Here is a 20621-nt window from a genome sequence, read left to right as displayed (position 1 = left end):
TAGCTCAGTTGGGAGGGAGGTGAGAAGGATTTTTTCATTGTGTGTAGCACAAGTGGAGTTGAAGCAGAACAATGAAACAAAGCTGTGTGAAATGAATGGTCTGGAGGTTTCAAGTCCTAGCAGTGTGCAGCACATGACACTTTTGACCTTTTTGAGGATGAATGGGACCTTTTGAAACAGGTTCACCAAAAACTGCTGGAGCTTTCCTGCAGATTATGATGTTCCCTTCAAAACAAACTCTTTGGTCTGTTTGTCTGCCTTGGCTGATGGACTCAGGAGCTTTATTTGCTGCGTTGAAGACCACTGACAGCATGAAACAAAATTTCCATTCTCAAAACTTGTTGAAATGATTTTCTTAGTAGAATTATCAACCAAGATACTTAACACCACAGGGTGGTATGGAAGGTACCCTGAGCATCCTTTTTGCTCAGCCAGATGTTAGAAGCTGGGACACCTAATGCCAGATCCCTTCTGTCAGGCAGAGAAATGAGCTTGAGGGGAGCTCCTTGGGCCAGGGCTGGGCTGTTCTGGTATTCACATGTCCTAGTTCAAAAGTAGCTCAGATGACTTGTGTAGGAATACTTTTCTATTCTGCTATTTTGGCAGAAGAAAGGGAAAAATCCCCAGTTCAGTACCAGCCAGGTAAAGCTGCAAGGAGGACCTTTAAATACTCACTTGTGAGTGAATCTCCATCATATAGGGAGGGAGAAGGGCAGAGCCAGTGCTGCCAGATAACAGAATAGGAGAATGTTTGAGGTGCTGAGGATGTATTTGGCTGTTGATCCCCCAGCACAGAGGGGAAAACAGTGGGCAAGAAGGGGAAAAGGAGAGGACATTCTGGAATGAGGAAATCAACCTGGTAGTCCTAAAGATCTGTGGTTGTGCTCTGCATCCTTGCTGGAGTTCTAGAGTACAGGTGGCAACGTGGAAAAATATAACTAGGGTAAATTACCAGCTTAGATTTCTGGACTGGCTGTGCAGATTTAGGGTGCCAGGGTTAATTTGAGGGGAGGAGTTTTTATTCTGTTTTCTGGGAGGTTTTTCCTCACGTGTTTTGCATCCAGGAAGCTGAGAAGGAAAAATGGAGAGGGTTTCAAGGTGTGAAAGCCATCTTCCTAGCAGCCATACACAGAAGCCTTCCTGGGCTTACTTCTTTCTCCTCACAGTTTCTCCATCTGAAGTGTCTTCAAGAAGAATAAAAATAAACAAACAGAAGAACATTTCAATAGCTTCATGCAGTTATTTCTAATGATAAACTATAAGGCTCTATATGAAGACCATTATTCCTATGAAAGTAACAGTTAAGATGTATTTATTTCCTGCTGTGTTTTCTGGTTTTTTTCACGTCAGTGAATTTCCATTCGAAAATACATTGCTGGATGTATTTCTTCTTGTTTAATTTAGTAGCAAATTCTTTGTTAACACTGTTGGGTCAGAAGCCTGTAGCTGCCAATTTCTGTGGGTTCTTTTGTTTAGTTTGCTCTCAGTGTAAGCTGTTGAATTGGCAGATGACAAAAGTCCTGTACTTCTAGCAAAACCAACTACTCCATGAATACAAGCTCTGGAGTTTTATTGATACTTGTTTAGAAGCAAAATTCATTTGTATAATCTATCATGCATACAACTGTGCTTTTGATGGTGAAAATGGTTTTATAAATATTAATAAGTGTTTTCCATGCTACTTGTACAGCATGGCCTTTGTTAAAGATGAATGTTCTGTAGAAATGAGATTCTATTAACGTAACATTGCAAATGGTCGTGTCTAAGGTAAACAGCTCTGAGACTGCAGTTTTGCTCTTGCTTTGAGTTGTTTTAGTAAACTTAAGGACCTGAAAGCTTAAGAGAAATGGTGCAGGTCTTAGTTCATTATTAAAAAAAAAAAAAAATTAAAGCAGCTCTAGTAGAGTAGAAGCAGATTATGAACTTGAAACTTTTCTCCTGTTGGCAGGTTCCCACGTGATGGTTGATTGCCTAAGATCTTAACTCTTCCAAGAGAAATTTATTAGACACAAACACTCATGAACAGTTTTCTGAAACTCCAGTAACTGAACCTAAATTTAATCCTGTTTTAATTTAATCCAATATTGGTTACAAAACAAATGTATTTAGAAAAACCACCAAAATGCCAACAACATCAGAAACCCAAACCAAGAAAACCCAAAATTTAAAACTGAGACTCTCCTATTTATCTTCAGGGAAATAATGTGTTCACAGCTAATAACATTATAAATTAAAAATTTGGCTCAGGAAACCTTTTTTTTGTTGTTGTTTTAATTGCTTAAATATAAATGAGTGCATGTTACCAAACATTGCTTTGGATTGCTAACCTGTTCCTGTCATAGTTTCAAAATACCAAGTGTCAGCTCTTGTGAAACAACTGCAGACCTGCAGACCACCTGTCTGCATCATAAAAACTGCCTTCAGAACTTGGGAGCTTTTTTTAAAATGGCACTGTGATTTGGAGATGGTTACATCTTTTCTTAGTATAGGTTTTGAGGAAATCTTACCTTTTCCTACTGGACTCAGTGCTAGAACTACAGCTGATTCTGTGCTGGAAGCAACATCAGTCCCTGAACAACCCTCTCCCCCTCCCTGCTGTAGTGGTTGCTGTGATATTTCAAGCTCTGACTAACTCTAATCTCTAAATGCTTATATGTTGTTTTGTTTTGTGTTGTTTTTTTTTCTTTAGTTGTTTGCTTTGATGCCAAGATAAACTTTGATGACAATGCAGAATTTAGGCAAAAAGAAATATTTGCCATGGATGACAAGTCTGAAAATGAGCCTATAGAGAATGAAGCTGCCAAATATGACTTAAAATATATAGGACTGGATGGCAATATTGCTTGCTTTGGTAAGAACAAATAAATCCAAAAGATATTTGAAGACAAATTCATACTTTTTCAGTGTATGGACTCTGTTTACATTCTGACATTCAATCCACCCTGATGGTATTGCAGTCTGTTTTGCTGAGTTTGTCCTTCCACAAGTTCTTGCAGGAATGAAACTAAACTGGTGTTGAAACTGGGATGAAGGCCGCAGCAGCAGCCAGGCAGGGCTTGTGTGTGGCCAGAGAAAAAGCTCACTTAGGGAGAAGCCCATGGGGTTTCTGTGTTCTGAATTTTTAAGCTGATGTAATTGGTCTTTCCAGTAATTAAAAAAAAAAAAAAAAAAAGTCATCAAGTTTCGATCATTAATTTTCAAAAGTGAAAACTCAGGCATGCAAAAGCTTATGTATAAAAACCTGACATTCCCTTTTACAAATTAATATTGAATTCCATTTCCCTTTAAGGAAAGCTACTAGAAAAGCTGCTTGATTGTTAAAAGGAAAATAAACCTTAGTTTATTTTAAGTTCTCTGGGTTTTTTAAGTTTCTGTAGAGCAGAAATGACTATTGTGTTTGAAAGAGATAAGTAAGAAAGTCAGCTATACTCTGAATAATTTTCATTTTTCAATGAAAAAAATGTTGTTAGCCAGTACAACATTTTATTAGGAATTTAATTGAATTAGTCATTTTATCTCAGCTTGGTGAAATCCCTGGTTTTAGAAAATGGTTTTTGTATTGCTTAGACACTATTCTAACCACAAATCTAGAAGGCACTGAGAAAGTATTTCAGGTGCCTGATTAGTGACAGTTACATTTCCATCTCAATTGTAACAAGAGAAAAAATTAAAAAACACTAATTAATAACCAGCAATGCTGCAGCTGGGTTTTTTTGTTGTTGTTTTGGTTGATTTTTAAGTATTAGTGCTGTTGAAATGCAGGTGACACAGAAGTCTTATTTTGTGCAGCAGGAGCAACTTGCTGGGGACAAATAATTCACATTTACTTTTCCCAGCTTACAGGATGTTTATGGGAATGCTTTTAGACTGGAGCAAACATGAAATAAAAGGCAGTTCCAGGAGCATCTGATCTCTGTTCCCAAAATTTTGTCTGGTTTATAGTAATACCAAGCATCATCTACTGCTGCCAGAAAGATAAGAGAGGAGCTTAAGGAGTCAATTTGACCATTATGTCTTGTGATGCCATCACTGTTCTCAGAAGGTTTTGTGTGTCTTTGATTTGATTTGATTTTAAATCTGACATTTTTGCATTTCCCCACTCACCATTCCAGTGTTCACACATGCTTAAGGCAAGATTACATCTAAGTCCTAAAATTGATACAGTCATAAAGAAATCTAAATGTTGGTGTGTATACACCAGAGTTTAAATTCCTTGGTACACTGAGCAGCCTTGGATAGGTACTGACTTATTTAGAAATAAGTATTTATGTAACCTTTTGAGCCATGTGGTTGTGCTAATGTATTTTAAGCCTTATCACAAATCTTAACTTTAAAATATGTGAAATATGAGCACTTGCTGTTTGCAATTACAGTCAATGGAGCTGGCCTGGCAATGGCAACCTGTGATATAATCTCTCTAAATGGTGGAAAACCAGCCAACTTCTTGGATCTTGGTGGAGGTGTGAAAGAAGCACAAGTATATCAAGCATTCAAGCTGCTGACTGCTGATCCTAAGGTAAAAAAAATCAGTTTGGGGCCCAGGAGCTTCCCCATGCAGCAATAAAAACATCTGTGTTACAGGACTGAAAAATACAGATAGTGGTGTGAACACTTGTAGTGTAACGAGGCAACCAGGTGCCACTAATTGCCAGGGAGTGAGCATGAGCTTGTGGCAAGCCCACCTGTGCCTAATTAGGGTGGGCCCCCACTGCGCATGAGCAGAACCAGGGGGCCCACCCTAATTAGGCACAGGTGGGCTTAACACAAGCTCATGCTCACTCCCTGGCAATTAGTGGCACCTGGTTGCCTCATTTCACTACAAACACTGAGGATGAATTACTAAAGGGGCAATCCCCAGGGGGATGATTTCACTATGAAGTGGTGAAATGACTTTTCAGTTCCTGATCCACATCCAGGTTTGATGGGTGTTGAGTGGGTGCTTTCTCAAGGCTGGGCAGGAATGCAGATGTGGTGATGCTGGGCATTGCAGTGCTGAACTTTGAACATCTGGCTCAGCAATTTTGGGGGAGCTTAGATATTTATAATACTATTTCTAACAATGTACTGCCTGGGTGGAGTGAGAAGGAAAAGGGAAATGAAGCAAATTGCTAATACTAAAGGCTGATTCATAATCTTTTAAGCTCAATTTTTTAAAAAATACCTGATTTTCTGCTGCAGGATGGAAGTCTGTGTTTAATTAACATGAACAGGCTGGAATCAGAGCCTGGTACATTCTAATACTTTCTTTTGCAGATGGAGGTGCAGTTGCTCTTTTCTGTTTGAACAACAGGAGAAGATATTATACTATGAGCATTGAGTAGAAGTTATTTCTAGAGATGGATGCATGTTAGCATGCTGGGATCACTGCTCCCCTTTGCAGACAGATGTAGGCTGTGAACTGAGAAAGTATTGATCAGCCATAGGCATTGGAGCAGGGCCAGCTGACCAGCCCTGCCAACACAAAGTTATGGTTTTGTGTGTAGCCAGAACTTCAGTTGCTGTAGATTTTTTTATTGATGAAAACCTCTCAGAGGGCTTTGATTATTTTTTCCAGCACCTAAGCATCTCTGCTGAAGTCCCAATTTCAATATTTTCCTTCTTTTCGTGGATCTGTTTTTATCTTCTTTGTCTCATTTTTCTATTCTCCCATCTATTTGCCTCATGTTCATTGTGGCTGGGATAATAACTTATAAATATCACCTTCCTGTGAAAATGGCATTGCTGTAATTGCATACCCTATGCAGCAGTAAGTGACAGTGTTGTGACTTTTCAAATAGAAGAGGATATTGTTTGCAGCAAAATTTCAAGGCAAAATCAGGAAGAAAATTTACAGTGCAGAATAAACAGAGGATGGCTTCATATTGTAAGCTCTTTGCAGTTGTTGTAACCCTCCTTCTGTGTTTTTAAGGTACATCTTGACAGTTCAACTGTACTAGAGGGAATCATTTGCAATATTTAAAACATTCTTCATGGATTTTTTTTTGTTGTTGTTCTTCTGCAAACCCGGGTTGTACTGACCTTTTATGTATAGAGGTGTAGATTTGTGTTCTTCCCAAGACCCACAGGGAGAGGACTGGTTCTCTCTTACTTTTACACCTTCAAGTCATTAACACAGACCTGAAGAAGTAGAGAAAGAAGATATCCTCCTTGGAGCAAAAAGGAGGCAGAATGAGACTTGAGGTTCATGCTAGAAAACCTGATAGTTTCCTTTATTGCCTTATGCTAGGAAACACTGCTCTGCTTGTCTTCATTTGTGTGAGTTTGAGCTGTTCTCAGGACATTACACCAGGACTTGTTTGTGTGTTTGAGTTGTTTTGCAGTGTGTGCTTGGGATGATGATCAAGGTTTGGCTGAAATGTCATTTAGTTTTGAAACTTACTATTGGAGGAGCAGGTGTAAAGTCTTCCATACACAAGGTACCTGATTCTCACTGTGCTGAAAAAGGTTCTTGGGTCTGCTACAAACAGCAGGTATTAATTTTGGTGATGAAGCTTACTGAGTTTAAAGACATTTTGAAGTTTAAGCAACATTTGACTTGTAAATGTATCCTCCTGTTGTATATTCTGCTTATATCTTACTGCTCAGCAGTAGCTGCTCACACCAGGGCTCATTGGGACAGAGGTGCAGAGTGAAAGCTGGCAGGGAAAGGACCTGAGACATCCCTTTATGCTTGTGTTTTGTTGCCTCCTGTTTTCCTGTTGCATTTGCTTTTTCTCATCTTTCCTCTGTTCACAGGAAAAATCACAACACAGCTCTGTTGCACTTCTCCTTTGCCTGCTCTTTATTGCTCTCCAGGATAAAAAGGGAGCTTGGAGTCCCATCCCAGTGATTTGGGATGGTGCAGGGCAATGAGGGTGTCTGAAAGGTATCTGCCCCAGAGAATGGTGTTCATAGCAGGTTTGGGTTCATGTTTGTCAGTACCAGCATTGATGGCAACAGACACTGAAGGTTTTATCACAATTTTATGGTGTTGCCCATTTTTAAATTATTACTCAAAGTTTTTTTGAGCCCAGCCCTGCACGTGACACCCCAGCTCCCATCCCTGAGAGACTTGCCAGGTTAAAGGGAATGTCTGAACTACTTGTCAGCCCTTTCAGTTTGACTGATTTTGCCTTTATTTTGTGTCACTGCAACCATCAGCAATAATGATTACATCAGCAATTTTGATTACACGACATGAGGTAAAAAACTTCTTAATGAATGAATGAATAATATGTATGAGATGAAATTAGGATTAATGAAGATACATTGATATCCTGACACAGAATAGAAAACTCTAGCAGCCCTGGCAGTTATACAGCCTAAAATCCCTTTTTTAATTATGGCTCTGCAGTTGAATATTAATGTTAACTTTACTGGTTATTAAAAAATAAACATTTCATACTTTATTTCATTCTGCTCTGACAAAGACAGTAAATATCTGTTAATTCCTCTCCTTATACACCATGAGCTTTTGTTTACTAATATACAGTAAGATAATTGGATGAGTTAGAATGAATCCTCTATTTCCCTAACTAATAGTAAGCTTTCAGTCCCAAGAGTCACTGTGCCTCATGCAGCATTCCCAGTTTGTGTCTGGTCAGTCATTTCCCTGTAATCTTTAACCTGATTCCTTCCTTGTTTGAGAAGATAAAAATTTGCTCTTGGGAACACGAGAGGCAATTAATTGTTGTAAATGTCTCCAAACAACACTGAGCCTCTGAAGAATGACTAAACCAACAGCAGTAAAAAAAAAAAAATGTCTGAAGGGCTTTAATATGAAGAAGCCTTTCAGTTGTGCTGAAATATGGCACTGGCAGTGTTAAGGACACTGCAAGAGCAGAAATTTTCCAGAGGGAAATGTTCAACTGCACTTTGAAATAGATTTCCTTCTCTCTTTAAAATGCCTATTTTGTATTAAAGCAAAAAAACACAGGTATGCTATTACTTGATTTAGTGAAGCTGGGGATATTCTTTTTGAGAGAAATTAAGATCTTGGCTGGTTTGCTGCTGGTTTTATCAGGCTGTTGTCAGTGTCTATAATTCTTTGTGTTGTTGTTGTTACAAAAGGTTGCCCCCTGGCTTTAGGATGGAAATGCTGCCTCTGGAGTCAATGACCCTTTTATACTCTGCTGGTCTTGTTTGCTGTCTGCCATATCCAATACTTCCTCGGTCAGAGAGGTCATTGCAATGGTTCTGAATTCCTTTCTTTACACTATCTAAATTCCAGATTTTTTTTTTCTTTTTTTCTTGTCCTCCTTCCTGCCTCCTTTCTTTCTATAAGTTTGTGCAATGTGTCTGCTTTGGCAGAAAATGAATCCTCTACTGTCTCCCCTCTTTTCAGGTAGTGAGAGGAACAGAGAAGTAGGCTCAGTGCTCGGTGTTCAAGCTGCTTTTGTCCCACAGTCAAGTAGAAGAGGTTGTTCCCTTCAGTATTTTAGAGGTTCTCCATGCATACATGAAGTGCTGTTTCAGGCATCCTCACTGAAGTCCTCATCCTTGAGTACTCTCACATCCCTACCAAGCTTTACAGGTGCTTGTTTTAATTCAGGCTGAATAACTGAACTGGTATATTTACCAAATGACTGTAGACTTCAGCAAGGTTTTGGAAAAAAAAAAACCAAAACACATTCTTTTCAATAAATCTGCACTGAAGCTTCTCAGCCCTCTTCTTTGGTCTGGAGTCATCCCCTGGATCTGACTCTCCTAAATTCCTGAAGGTTTTTGTCTTGGCTTCTTCATACACATTGCAGAGAGACAAGATGAAGTTTCAGATGTCAGGCTGGCTGAATTGTGGTTTTGAAGACACTGGGGAATATAAGAGCTCAGAATAACTGGGATCTTGGTGAAATGTATTTAGTGACTACAATTAGAAAAGGCCAGAAGCATTTTACCTACAACCTAAAACATGGCACATCCCCTCCCTTTTTCTGCTATGCTGTCTTGATAGAATATAATACTGTATTATTATACCTGATATATATATTACACCTGATTATTTTTATGTTCTAGTCCCATACTTAACAGTTGAGTCCTAATAGAAAGTAATGCTGAAATATGAGTAGTTAAAGGCCAGAATTTGTTGTTTTTGTTTTCCTTTTCCCTCTAAAATTCCTTTGACAATCTTTGAAACCTGTCATTGATGATATGACTGAAGACTTATCAAGCCAATTGATGTTAACAAGTGTTGATTGTCATACAAGGAAAATATTATTGACAGATTGACAAACATTTCTCTAGAAAAAAAAATTTAATATTGACATCTGCTAAGTCATATCCATGGAATAATTAATATCAAACACATGCAAAACTGAATTTGTTTTTATGGTTGTGTTTTTTTCCCTCAGGTATTCTTTATACTAAATTCAAACTATTATTTGATTAATATGGAATAGATATTCTTATTCCTGTCACTTTGCTTTGCCTGTTGCTTATGTCAGATGCATCTTTCTGTCCACCTCACTGATGGGAAAAGCAATGGCACTGATTTGTCTTGCCAGTAGGTTGCTTGTGAAGCAGAGGCTTTGGGGCTTTTATTTTCCAGGCATCTGAGAGAGGGAAAAGAAATCTGAAAGAGGGTATCATTAAATCATAATTTTGCAACTCACTTATTTTCCAGCTGCACTTGGTGTGAAAGTAATACAGTTTATCCATCCTTATTATATAAGACATTTTTATTGTCAGTTTATTCTTTTGGCTTGGGGGACTTTTAGTATGAGTTTTCTTAACAATGCTGTCTGTTCACGTGGCAGCAGAAGGGGTAACGTTACATTAACAGGAATAGTTGGGATATTATTTTTCTCAGATTTCAGAAATAAAAATAATTTTGCCCTGTGTAATTTATTTGGCCTTTATTTGGGGTGAATTAATTCTGAATTGGGTGAGCTAGTTGAGTTAAGACAATTAGAAAGTCTGCAAAGACTCAGGCAGTTTGGAGTTCAGCAACCACTGCAGCCTCTTACTGGGTTGTTTGCTCTCACTCTGCATCTTTAAGCAAGGACCTGCTCCCAGTTTGGGTGCAAAGGCTCTTTGGAAAATATGGTTTCTAACTTGGTTTGGCTTCTTCATAGCTGAGGGGTTTGTCTGGGGAGCTGTTAAAAAGTCTGATTCAGTGAGTCTGTGCCTGGTGTTTGGTTGTTGGGTTACAAACGTGAGCCAAAAAGAGGGTTTGGCAGTTTTAGGAGTTGCCAGGGTACCTGTTGTACTCCCAAGTAATTGTTCCCTGCCTTTGAGGCATCATTTCAGAGTCTGGGTGTAAAGAGAGTGGAAGAAGAGGAGGGAGATGTTGTCCTGTGGTGTTTCTAATCCAGGGTTGGGCACCGAGGCATCGTGATCACATCAAATAAAAATAGTGTCAGCAGCCAAGTTGTGAGGGCAGGCAGTTTGCAGAGGTTTGGGGCATGGTCTGCAGACAGCCTGCTTCAGAATTAGCCATGCCAGTCAATAATGGCTATCAAGTCTGTCTTGGCCAAGAGGAAGAGTTGCAGCATGATCGAAGGCAGCATCCAGGAACAAAGAACCAACTCATTGGGTTTTCTTCTAGGGCTGCATTTGCTCACTCATGAGAGTGGTTATTTTTCCTGTGTGTTTTACAAGTTTTGCATAGAGTGAGAGGGGAGGGTGTTTTGGAGAGGGAGAAGGGGACTATTAAGCTTTAAAATTCAAAATATTGTGCATAGGGATTTTAAAAACAGAAAAATGAGAATCACCCTGCTTGCTGTGGTGTTGAGCCTCACCCCAGTTAGAGCATAGGCTGGTGGTGAATACTTATCTGTTTTTCACATTTAATTTACTAATTGTCAGTAGTGGATTTCTCAGGGTTACAATAATGCTAAGCCATAAATCAGGAGGATCAGGTAAACTTCTCTGTCTCACATGCAGCCTATGTCAGTGTGTGTAAAATGTTGAAAAAAAAAAAATGTAAATGGCATTCAGTTATGGACCTATAATAGTGTGTTAGCACTGGGTTTGTTTGAGTTGTCAGATTGCATGTCTTCTCAGATAATGCAGAGGAACCCTTTTCTTACAGAGTTATTACAAATCTTCTTGCTTTCTCATTCAAGTATCATACACCCTTTATACACTTCATTACCCAGCTCTTCTTTGCACAGCATGAAAGGCTTTATGCCTTGTGTGTTTTTGTGATTCACACAAGAGGATGTAGCATCATCTGCTCTTTTGAGTACTCCAAAAGCTATAGCTGAGAAGTTATTGTAGTGAAAGGTATCTGTCTTATAGTATAGAGTTCTATTAGTGCTAACTGCAAATCCAGTGTTCACACCTCTGCATAGCCCCTTGTAGCTCCATCTGGGTCTCTGAAAATGGGGGTGCTGAGTTTAGTGGATGCTTTTGAAAGTTGAGGCTTCAGCTGCTATGTTTTTGTGTTTTTGGTTTGTTTTTTTTTTTTATAGTTCCTTAAAGGAATTAAGTGCTATGAAAATTATAAGAGTTGTTTTTACTGCTTATTACATAGGGCTATCCTACTGTCAGTCCTGTATTCAGGGTTGGTTGGTTTTGTTGTTTGTTAAACAAAATAAGTGAAATATTACATTTTGAAAAAGCAAGTTCTAAGCAATCAACCTGCTGGCTTTGTGTTGCAGTTTTGACAGCTGAGTAAGATTCTGTCTAGTCAGCCACTATACTATACCACAGAGGTTTATAAAGCCAGATCTTACTGCATCATCTGAACAGCTAGAGAGCCCTTTTTGTTTGGAGAGTGTGTAAACACTCAGGGAGAGACCATCCTGTCCTCTTACTTAAAAAAATAAAAGACTCAAGGGTTGAAAGAGGAACCAGACAAAAAACCAAAGGTGAAGGAAGAGACCTTGAGTTAACCTGAGTGGTTTGTGCTGTGTTGCAGATCAGCATCTGCCTTGGTAAGGCAAAAGATTAAGGTTTAAATGCAGAAAATAATTTTAAGTGAGTTGTTATGAAATTCTTCCAGCAGGAAAAGTAGTTGAATCCTGCAGCAGTTTATTTTGGGAACTTACAAGCTATTCAGCATCACAAGTTTTTAAGAACTAGCTAAACAAAAATTTATCCAAGGTGTTTCAGGAAGAGTTGATCCTTCCTTGGAGCCAATGGATGGACTGGAGGTTTCTTTTCCTCTTTCAGAGAACAGCCCTAAACCTAAAGCTGTGGTTGTCTTGCATGGACAGTGATGCTTTGGCTTTCAAAGCCTGTTGAATTTTAAGATTACAGACATAGGATGACAATTTGTAGAGGTAGGAAAGACCATGTGCAGAAACATCTTGTAAAGCTGGGAAGAGTTGACAAAGGCAGATTGTGTTTTCTGCCTCAGAAATTGGTGCAAATACTTTGCCTTTAACCAAGGTTATAGGAGCAGCTCATAACTCTTTCATAGACACTGTGGGAGTTGAGTTTCTAGGAGTGATTTAGGATTTTTCCCCATTTTATTAGCATTGCTCTGGTTGGAAAATACAGACTAATAGAACTTTAACAAGGATTTCTTTTAATGTGTCTTTATAGTTTTGCAGGAATTAATGTGAAATGAGCAGTCATCTTTCAGAGCACTTAAAGCCCTGAAAAGGCAGTCCTTCATTTCATTCAGCCATTTTTAGACACTGCTAGCATATTGCTAATATTTATGAAAATGTGAGTCCAATTATGTGTTTAAAATGCATAATTGAATTGTCTTGATTTATAATCAAAAGCAATGTGTTTTTCAAGAGCATACTGAGTCCTGAGCAATTGATATGTAAATATACTTCAATATGAATCTGCCATTATTTATAGGCACTGACAAGTTGAATGCCTTTTGGCATTTTAGAGTTGCCTATAATGAATCTGAAAAACTAGATACAAAAGTAAACTTACCAAGCAAGAAGAAAACTTGCTGGGGTTTTGTAGCCAACTCCTTTGTGGTGGACTAAGGAAAAATCACGAATATTTCCTTAGGAGAGAAATACTGAAAAAATTGTGAAAGAATCCTAAGAAAAAATGAGCTGCTCAGTTTGGATGGAATTTGAAATGGTTGAAATGTTGAAATTGCCCTCTCTGTGGCAGTGTCCCATTTTATCTTCCTCAGAAGAAAATCTGCCTCACCCTAGGGTAGGGCTTTGGATTGCCAGGAAGCTGAACATGAGCCAGCAGTGTGCCCAGGTAGCCAAGAAGGCCAATGGCATCCTGGCCTGGATCAGGAACAGCGTGGCCAGCAGGTCCAGGGAAGGGATTCTGCCCCTGTGCTCAGCCCTGGTGAGGCCACAGCTTGAGTCCTGTGTCCAGTTCTGGGCCACTCAGTTCAGGAAGGAGACTGAGGTGCTGGAGCAGGTCCAAAGGAGGCAACCAGGCTGGTGAAGGGACTCGAGCACAGACCCTATGAGGAGAGGCTGAGGGAGCTGGGGGTGTTCAGCCTGGAGAAGAGGAGGCTCGGGGGAGACCTCATCACTCTCTACAACTCCCTGAAAGGAGGTTGGAGCCAGGGGGGATTGGGCTCTTTTCCCAGGCAACTCTCAGCAAGACAAGAGGGCAGGGTCTCAAGTTGTGCCAGGGGAGGTTTAGGTTGGATATTAGAAAGAATTTCTTTATGGAGAGGGTGATCAGACATTGGAATGGGCTGCCCAGGGAAGTAGTGGATTCTCTGTGTCTGGAGATATTTCAAAAGAGCCTGGATGTGGCACTCAGTGCCATGGGCTGGGAACTGCAGCAGTAGTGGATCAAGGGTTGGACTTGATGATCTCTGAGGTCCCTTCCAACCCAGCCAATTCTATGATTCTATGATTCCTACAAGGATGTGCAGTGATAGAAAAAGGGGTAATTGTTTTAAACTGGAGAAGGGAAGCTCTAGGTGAAATATTAGGAAGAAATTCTTTTGTGTGAGGGTTGGAGACCCTGGCACAGGTTGCCCAGCGAAGCTGTGGCTGCCCCATCCCTGGCAGTGTTCAAGGCTGGATGGGGCTTGGAGAAACCTGGAATAGTGGGAGGTGTTGCTGGCTATGCAGAGGGATTGAAATTGGATGATTTTTAAGGTCCCTTCCAACCAAAATCATTCTATGTGACAGCTGCTGTGTGGTCAGGGCTTGTAGCATCTGCCTGCTTGTTTGAAGGTACATTTGGTTAATATTAATAGATCATCTCCTGTATTTACAGAAGAATTAAAGACAAATAATTCAGTGTTATAGGTAAAAAACAGTATTTAAAAAAAAAAAAAAAAGAAGAAGAAAGAAAAGTTTAGGTGTCCTTACTTCAACTCTTCTGTAGAGAAAAAAAATCACTTTTAATATTCATTATTTTTAAGTGGTTTGAGGTGTTATGTTTGTTCTTTCCATCAAAATGAAGAAATTTAATCATCTTACCTCCATCTGTTCCTGATAGAAGCAAGCCTGGATGATGAACTGTATATTTCAAGTAGGTGCTTTCAGCCATTTGCACTGGGTAAGGAAGGCTCTTCTTCTGACACTGAAATGAATATCAAGTTTTTACTTATAATTTCAATAGCACTCTTGGTGGATGGAGCACAGGTAGATAGAGGTCAGTTAAAAAATAAGAGCCAGTTTTGGGAAAAACTTGTGCAAAGGACAAAGTCATTGAGCATTTTCCCATCACAATATTAGTTTTTAAAAACAAAAGAGTAAAGGACTTGATCTTGCTAAGATTTTTAGAAGAAAGAGACGTGTACTTAAAAAGCAAACCAAAAAAGCAGTTTTTAAAAAAGAGGAGTTTGTTTCTAAGCTGAAAAAAAGGGATGTAATACTCCAGTGTCAGGTTCAGTGACAAAGTCACTGGGGAAGAGAGATGAATTGCATGAATAAATACATACGTTGCCCTCCCCTCTGCTGTGACACTTGTGCTCTGGTTTGCATCCTAATAAAGGAAATAGATTATGATGGGTGATCTTGTTCTAACCTATTGTTATTAATTCCATATGCCAGCTGAAATGAGTGTCCTGGGGATACAATCAAGAATAATGTACAAGTGTGGCAAATATGGAGATTTTAAATTCATTGACATCCTTCTAAGAAAAAAAAAAAAATCTGTTTGACCATCCAACCATTTCTATGGAAATAGGATTCTTAAGTTATAATTTTTTTATTCCACTGTGTAGGCCTCCCGTTTTTTTCTTCCTACACAGAGGTGGGGAATGTATTTTTCTACAGTATATCAATTTTTTTTTTCTTTTGGAGCAGGATACACTTCATTTTCCCAGTCAGAAGAATGTCTTTCATTTATATATGAAGAGAGACTTAGACAGGCTGGAGAGTTGGGCAGAGAGAAACATGATGAAATTCAACAAGGGGAAGTGTAGAGTTTTGCATTTGGGGAAGAACAACACGATGTCCCAGTATAGTTTGGGGGCTGACCTGCTGGAGAGCAGTGTAGGTGAAAGAGACCTGGGGGTCCTGGTAGACAAGAGGATGACCATGAGCCAGCAATGTGCCCTTGTGGCCAAGAGGGCCAATGGCATCCTGGGGTGCATTAGAAAGGGTGTGGTTAGTAGGTCAAGAGAGGTTCTCCTCCCCCTCTATTCTGCATTGGTGAGGCCGCACCTGGAGTATTGTGTCCAGTTCTGGGCCCCTCAGTTCAAGAAGGACAGGGAAGTGCTTGAAAGAGTCCAGCGCAGAGCTACTAAGATGATTAAGGGAGTGGAACATCTCCCTTATGAGGAAAGGCTGAGGGAGCTGGGTCTCTTTAGTTTGGAGAAAAGGAGACTGAGGGGTGACCTCATCAATGTTTTCAAATATGTAAGGGGTGAGTGTCAGGGAGATGGAGTTAGGCTCTTCTCAGTGGTGACCAGTGATAGGACAAGGGGTAATGGGTGTAAATTGGAGCACAGGAGGTTCAAGTTGAATATTCGAAAAAATTTTTTTCCTGTAAGGGTGACAGAGCCCTGGAACAGGCTGCCCAGGGGGGTCGTGGAGTCTCCTTCACTGGAGACATTCAAAACCCGCCTGGACACGTTCCTATGCGAGGTACTCTAGGTGGCCCTGCTCTGGCAGGGGGGGTTGGACTAGATGATCTTTCGAGGTCCCTTCCAACCCCTAGGATTCTATGATTCTGTGTTCATCCATTCAATTATATAGCTGAGCACAGAAAAAAAGCTTTGGAAGACAAAAATTATTTGAAATATGGGTTAATGAAAGAGGGAAATGCTCTTCCTTTCCTCAAATCTCTGTTTTATTTCAGGTAGGACTGAATTATTTCACAACTTCACTATTCATTCTCCAGTTCAACAAGTTATTCAAACCTGTTTCAAGTTTTAATATTTTATTATCTCTTATTCTGAGTAGATGGGTAAAACTGAAATAAATTTACCTATTCACTTTTAAAGTTTCTCATGTGCTTAAGTACTTGACAAATCACATCCCCATCTGTTGCAAATGAGTAGTTCTTACCAGTGTTTCTAGAGGTTTAGGTTCATCATCTAATAGAAAAAAACAAATCCTTTTAAGGTGAAAATTAATCCTGTTTCTCATAATATGTTGTCTGTAGAATGTCTTCAATATTTTGCCATACTAGACAGTCTCTAAAATCAGGTGTTTTCTTTGGAGAGGTGTGAAAAATGGAGAGCTTATCTCTTGAATGCTCATACTCTAGATAGCAATCTGCAGAAAACATGAGTTATTCCATCTCCTGGTGCCCAATTCTTTTATGTGTGTAATGTGGGGAGGGTGGAAGAAGAGGAGAAAATATTCCAGACACACTCCTTGGGCATCTAACCATGACCAACTGATTTACATGGGTCCAGTGTTCATGTTCCCAGCTGTGAGCAGGGGACAGTGGTGCAAGGGCTGTGTAAAACATTTGGAGGGTGTAAAGGAAAGGACATGGCCCAGAGAAATAAGCACAAAAGCTGGGCAAAACTTGGGGACTGTCTCTGTAGTTTTGTGATTTTCACCATGTTATCTTCATCCACCTTGATTTTAAATATCCTTGGAGTAAAGCACATTATTAGAACTTTGTGATTAAAGCAGAAAACTTTGTGTAGGCAATGGATGTTCCTGTGCATGGTACATTGGGAATGAACAATGATAAAAGGGGAAAGGGATGAAATCTTCTCACTAAGAAAATAGATCCCATACATGATTATATCCTGTAGACAAGATTAAAACCTGAAAATGCTGAGGGTCTTTTTTTTTCTTAACTAAATCTTGATCAAGTCAACCTCCCAGAATACTGCTATAACCCTGGAACTGGAAAAAAAAATAATAAAAAAAGAATGCATGTGCAGAGTCAATATTTTATAGTAGGTTGAAAGTTGAATGCCTGATACCCTGCAAATCATTTGATTTAAAGGTTTAGGACTGTAATGCTTGACTTCTCATTGAAGAAATATAAAAGAGCAAATTACTATTTGCTGGAAAGTCACAGAAACCTTATCAGAATTGTTTAGTTCCTGCAGCTCCCTGTAGGTTTTCCTCTTCAACCATTGATTATGTGCTCTCTGAATTGTGAAAGATTTGCCTTTAATCAAAACTTCAGTGGGACCCTGTACAGATGTTTTGAGGTTTTTTGTGTGTATTACTTAGGGAGAATCTCAAATTCATTTTTATTCTCACTTTGTCATACAAACTAGGGAAGTTTGAACTGAAAATTCAGGGAAATTGAACTGAAAAGATAAAATAAAAGCAATTTAAACAAAGTTGGTGCCCACATCCCAGCAACATCCACTTGGTCCAATAATCCTGGAAGTCTGTTGTACATCAGTAAGAAAAGCAGATGTGTTCAGGCTTCCCTCTCAAGCAGTGGAACAGATTTCCCCTTACTGACCCACTGCAGTTTTAGGCTTTTTATTGAATAATTTCCTTCCTCCACTTGTAATATCAGAGTTGGCTCTGGTACTCCCATGGTTACAGCCTCCTGCCTTCCATTTGCACCCACACGTAAGTTCAGTGAAACTGCTTTCTGGTTATATGGTGCTTGGCATAATCTTCTCCAAAAGGCATCTGATTGATTAAGGAAAATTAATCATTTGGTATTGTTGATAGGGGTGAGGATTTACATATAAGATTCTTTGTGTTAAGCTGCCAAGCAAAAAAAAAAACCAAATAAAAAACCAAAACAGCACAAAATTGTGCAGCCATTGCTGGCCTGTGACTAGAGCTGAGCTCTGACATCCTTTTTTCCTTTCATAAATAACAGGTAGTCTAGGAGTAAACTGGAAGTTTTGACTTAGATTCAAGAAAAAAAAACACATTAATTTTGTGTGTGTGAAGATGTTTACATATTTGCTGTCCTCAGAAAAAGAGAAATAAGCATTAAATCTAGAAAAAGATTTTCAGCAGTTCAGATATGCTGAACTCTTCCAGCCTGTGGCTGACACCTGACTTGATGCTTCATTTCTTTGAGGGCAATCTGTGTTTTCCCACAGAGCACTCACAGTGGTCACCAAACCTGCATCTTTCATACTTGCCCTTTAAAACCAAAGGAGCAATTTTGACATAAATTTGACCTCAACAGAAACTACTACTGGTCTAGGTGCTGCTCCTCTGTCCAGTGAAAGGTCTTCTCTCTGTGATGAGTCCAACAGTACCAATATGAGGTTGTCCCAGCCAGCCAAGAGGAGCAACTCCACCATTAAGTTCTCAAGTGCAGCATCTTGTTATATAAATCAAACCTTGGCTAATTGTAGTGCTAATTTCTTGGTCAAAATCTTAGTTTGGGTCTTGATTTTCATTGCACTGTAGATAAAAAGCATGAAGCAGTTCCATGTTAGTTAAGAAATCATGGTCCTGACTACTCAATAGTTTGTATTATTCCTTGAACTTGTTAGAGGGCTCACAAAGGCCCTCACTTTTTCCTCTTCTTAGTACCAGTGGTGCTGTAACGACCCCAGAGAAGTCACAATGTCACTCTCAACAGAGGAAGATGATATTCCTCTGAAATATGGGCAACTTGGGATCCAACTAAAGTGCTGTGAAGGTGTTGGGGTTTTTTTTTCCCCCCTCTCTTAAGAGAAAAATCCAAACCAAAACAAAAAACTTCATAGTAAAAATGGTTGTATTATCTCAGTTCTTTCTCTGGTTTTGGTGTACTTTTATTAGCTGATTTACTCCAAAAGAAGATGCCTGAAATGAATTACTGTAATACAAAAGAAGATGTTTTTGGTTACTCTGGGGAACTGTATTTGCAGAAACTGAGGACTTGTTTTGGAAGTCAGACATTCCACTCCCATTGCACACTGAGGAGGAGGGGTTGGTTGGGATTTTTTCTTAAGGAAAAAAAAAACCCAAAAACATTTGTCAGGACAGAACAGCTCTAGAGGCTTTAAGTAAAGCACTGATTGCCCTGTCAGTCAGGGTGCTGAGGAACTGGGAGCTTCACAGATTGATGCTTGACAGAATAATTAGAAAACTGTCACTTGAAGTAACCACTCTGGTGTTCCCTAAAGAAATGTGCCCGTGCCAAATGTGGGCTGTCCAAATCTAGAGGTTAAATGTTCAGTAAGACAAAACATAGCATGTCACCAGAGAAAATTACTTCCAACGTGCTGTGGAAGTGATGCTCCTCAAGACCCTAAACAGTGACTGCACAGTTTATTGAGCTTACCTGCTTTCATCTTGCTCCTGTATTCAAGAGGTTTTCAGCCCTGAACTAGAAGTTTTAACTTAGTGATGCACTGAGGCATTATCTAACATTTGAGATAACAGAGGATCTTGAAGGGTTTGAGGCAATAGCACTTGAAGCTGTAACAGTCTTTTCCAGTTCTGGAAAGGTTTTACAGCAATTCTGAAAGTGTAGTTTAGTACCTTTCACTACAGTAAATGGCATCACAGGCTTCTTTCTTAATCTTTATCACATAAGGAAACCTGGATGTATGTTTGTGTTGGTTTGGAGGTTGCTCTGAGAGGTGCAGGACAGGGGCTGTGACATTTGTGTGACTTGGTTTTCATTTGTGTTAATGCTACAGGGTCTGCCTGGGGGCTGGCATATCAAATACATGAGATTTGTGGTGGGAAAAGCTGATTTTTTTTGTCAGAGTCTCTCTGGAATCTCAAACTGGAAAGATTTTAAAAAGTTCTCTCCAAAGAGGAGTTGTTTGTGGTAGAAAACTGTTCATTCCTGGCAGTGGAGCTGCTGCTCCTACAGAGGTAGAAACATCTAGTGTGAAAGTGGCTTCTGCAGCTGAATCTGTCCCATTTCCTTCATGACAGTGGGCCAGAAGCTGAGAAGAGATCAAGCACAATGCTTGTTTTCAACTAAATAGTTCAGCATGGAGATGTCAGGCACAGTTTCCATGTGGGACAGTTCTCTAGAATGAACTAAATAGGTTAATCTTATGCCAATCAGCCTTGCAAAGTCATTCTATTGAGGTTTGAGACTACTTTAAGGTATAATGGGATTTTTCAGAATTAGTATTTTACCTAAACTGCTTATGGATTCTCTAAGTAATCAAAACAAAAGGGTAATTTGAATTTTGACTGGGAGGCATGCATTTTCCTATTGATTTGGAACATCATAAGAATATGTGCTTTATTTTGCCAGTCTAATGCTGAAGATCACTTCATGCATGAGAGTGATTTTCTGATTACATGTTATCTGTAGGGCTGAATCTTGAATGCAGTTCTCTTGACAGAGAGAAATAGGTTGGAATGAATCAGTTTTCAACAATCAGGTTGCATTTCTCAACATCAGCTCTGGAGCTGCTGAGTCTGAATTTGCAATGGATCTGTCAGTCAGGACTG

The 20621-nt window shown here is 39.5% G+C and overlaps 1 protein-coding gene across 1 annotated transcript in view; it reads left to right on the top strand.

Annotated features, from left to right (window-relative positions):
* Window positions 1-20621, top strand: part of SUCLG2 (succinate-CoA ligase GDP-forming beta subunit) — a 117568-nt gene that overhangs the window by 65023 nt on the left and 31924 nt on the right. Inside the window, exons 8-9 of the mRNA XM_030458633.1 lie at window positions 2690-2851; window positions 4374-4516. Of these exons, the coding sequence (XP_030314493.1) occupies window positions 2690-2851; window positions 4374-4516 (305 nt within the window). The remainder of the gene's footprint in view (window positions 1-2689; window positions 2852-4373; window positions 4517-20621) is intronic.

This window comes from Calypte anna, chromosome 12 (assembly GCF_003957555.1).
Source record: "Calypte anna isolate BGI_N300 chromosome 12, bCalAnn1_v1.p, whole genome shotgun sequence".
In the NCBI taxonomy this organism is placed as follows: domain Eukaryota; kingdom Metazoa; phylum Chordata; class Aves; order Apodiformes; family Trochilidae; genus Calypte; species Calypte anna.
Note: the sequence above shows the minus strand (reverse complement) of the source record. Positions and strands in the feature narration are given on the sequence as shown.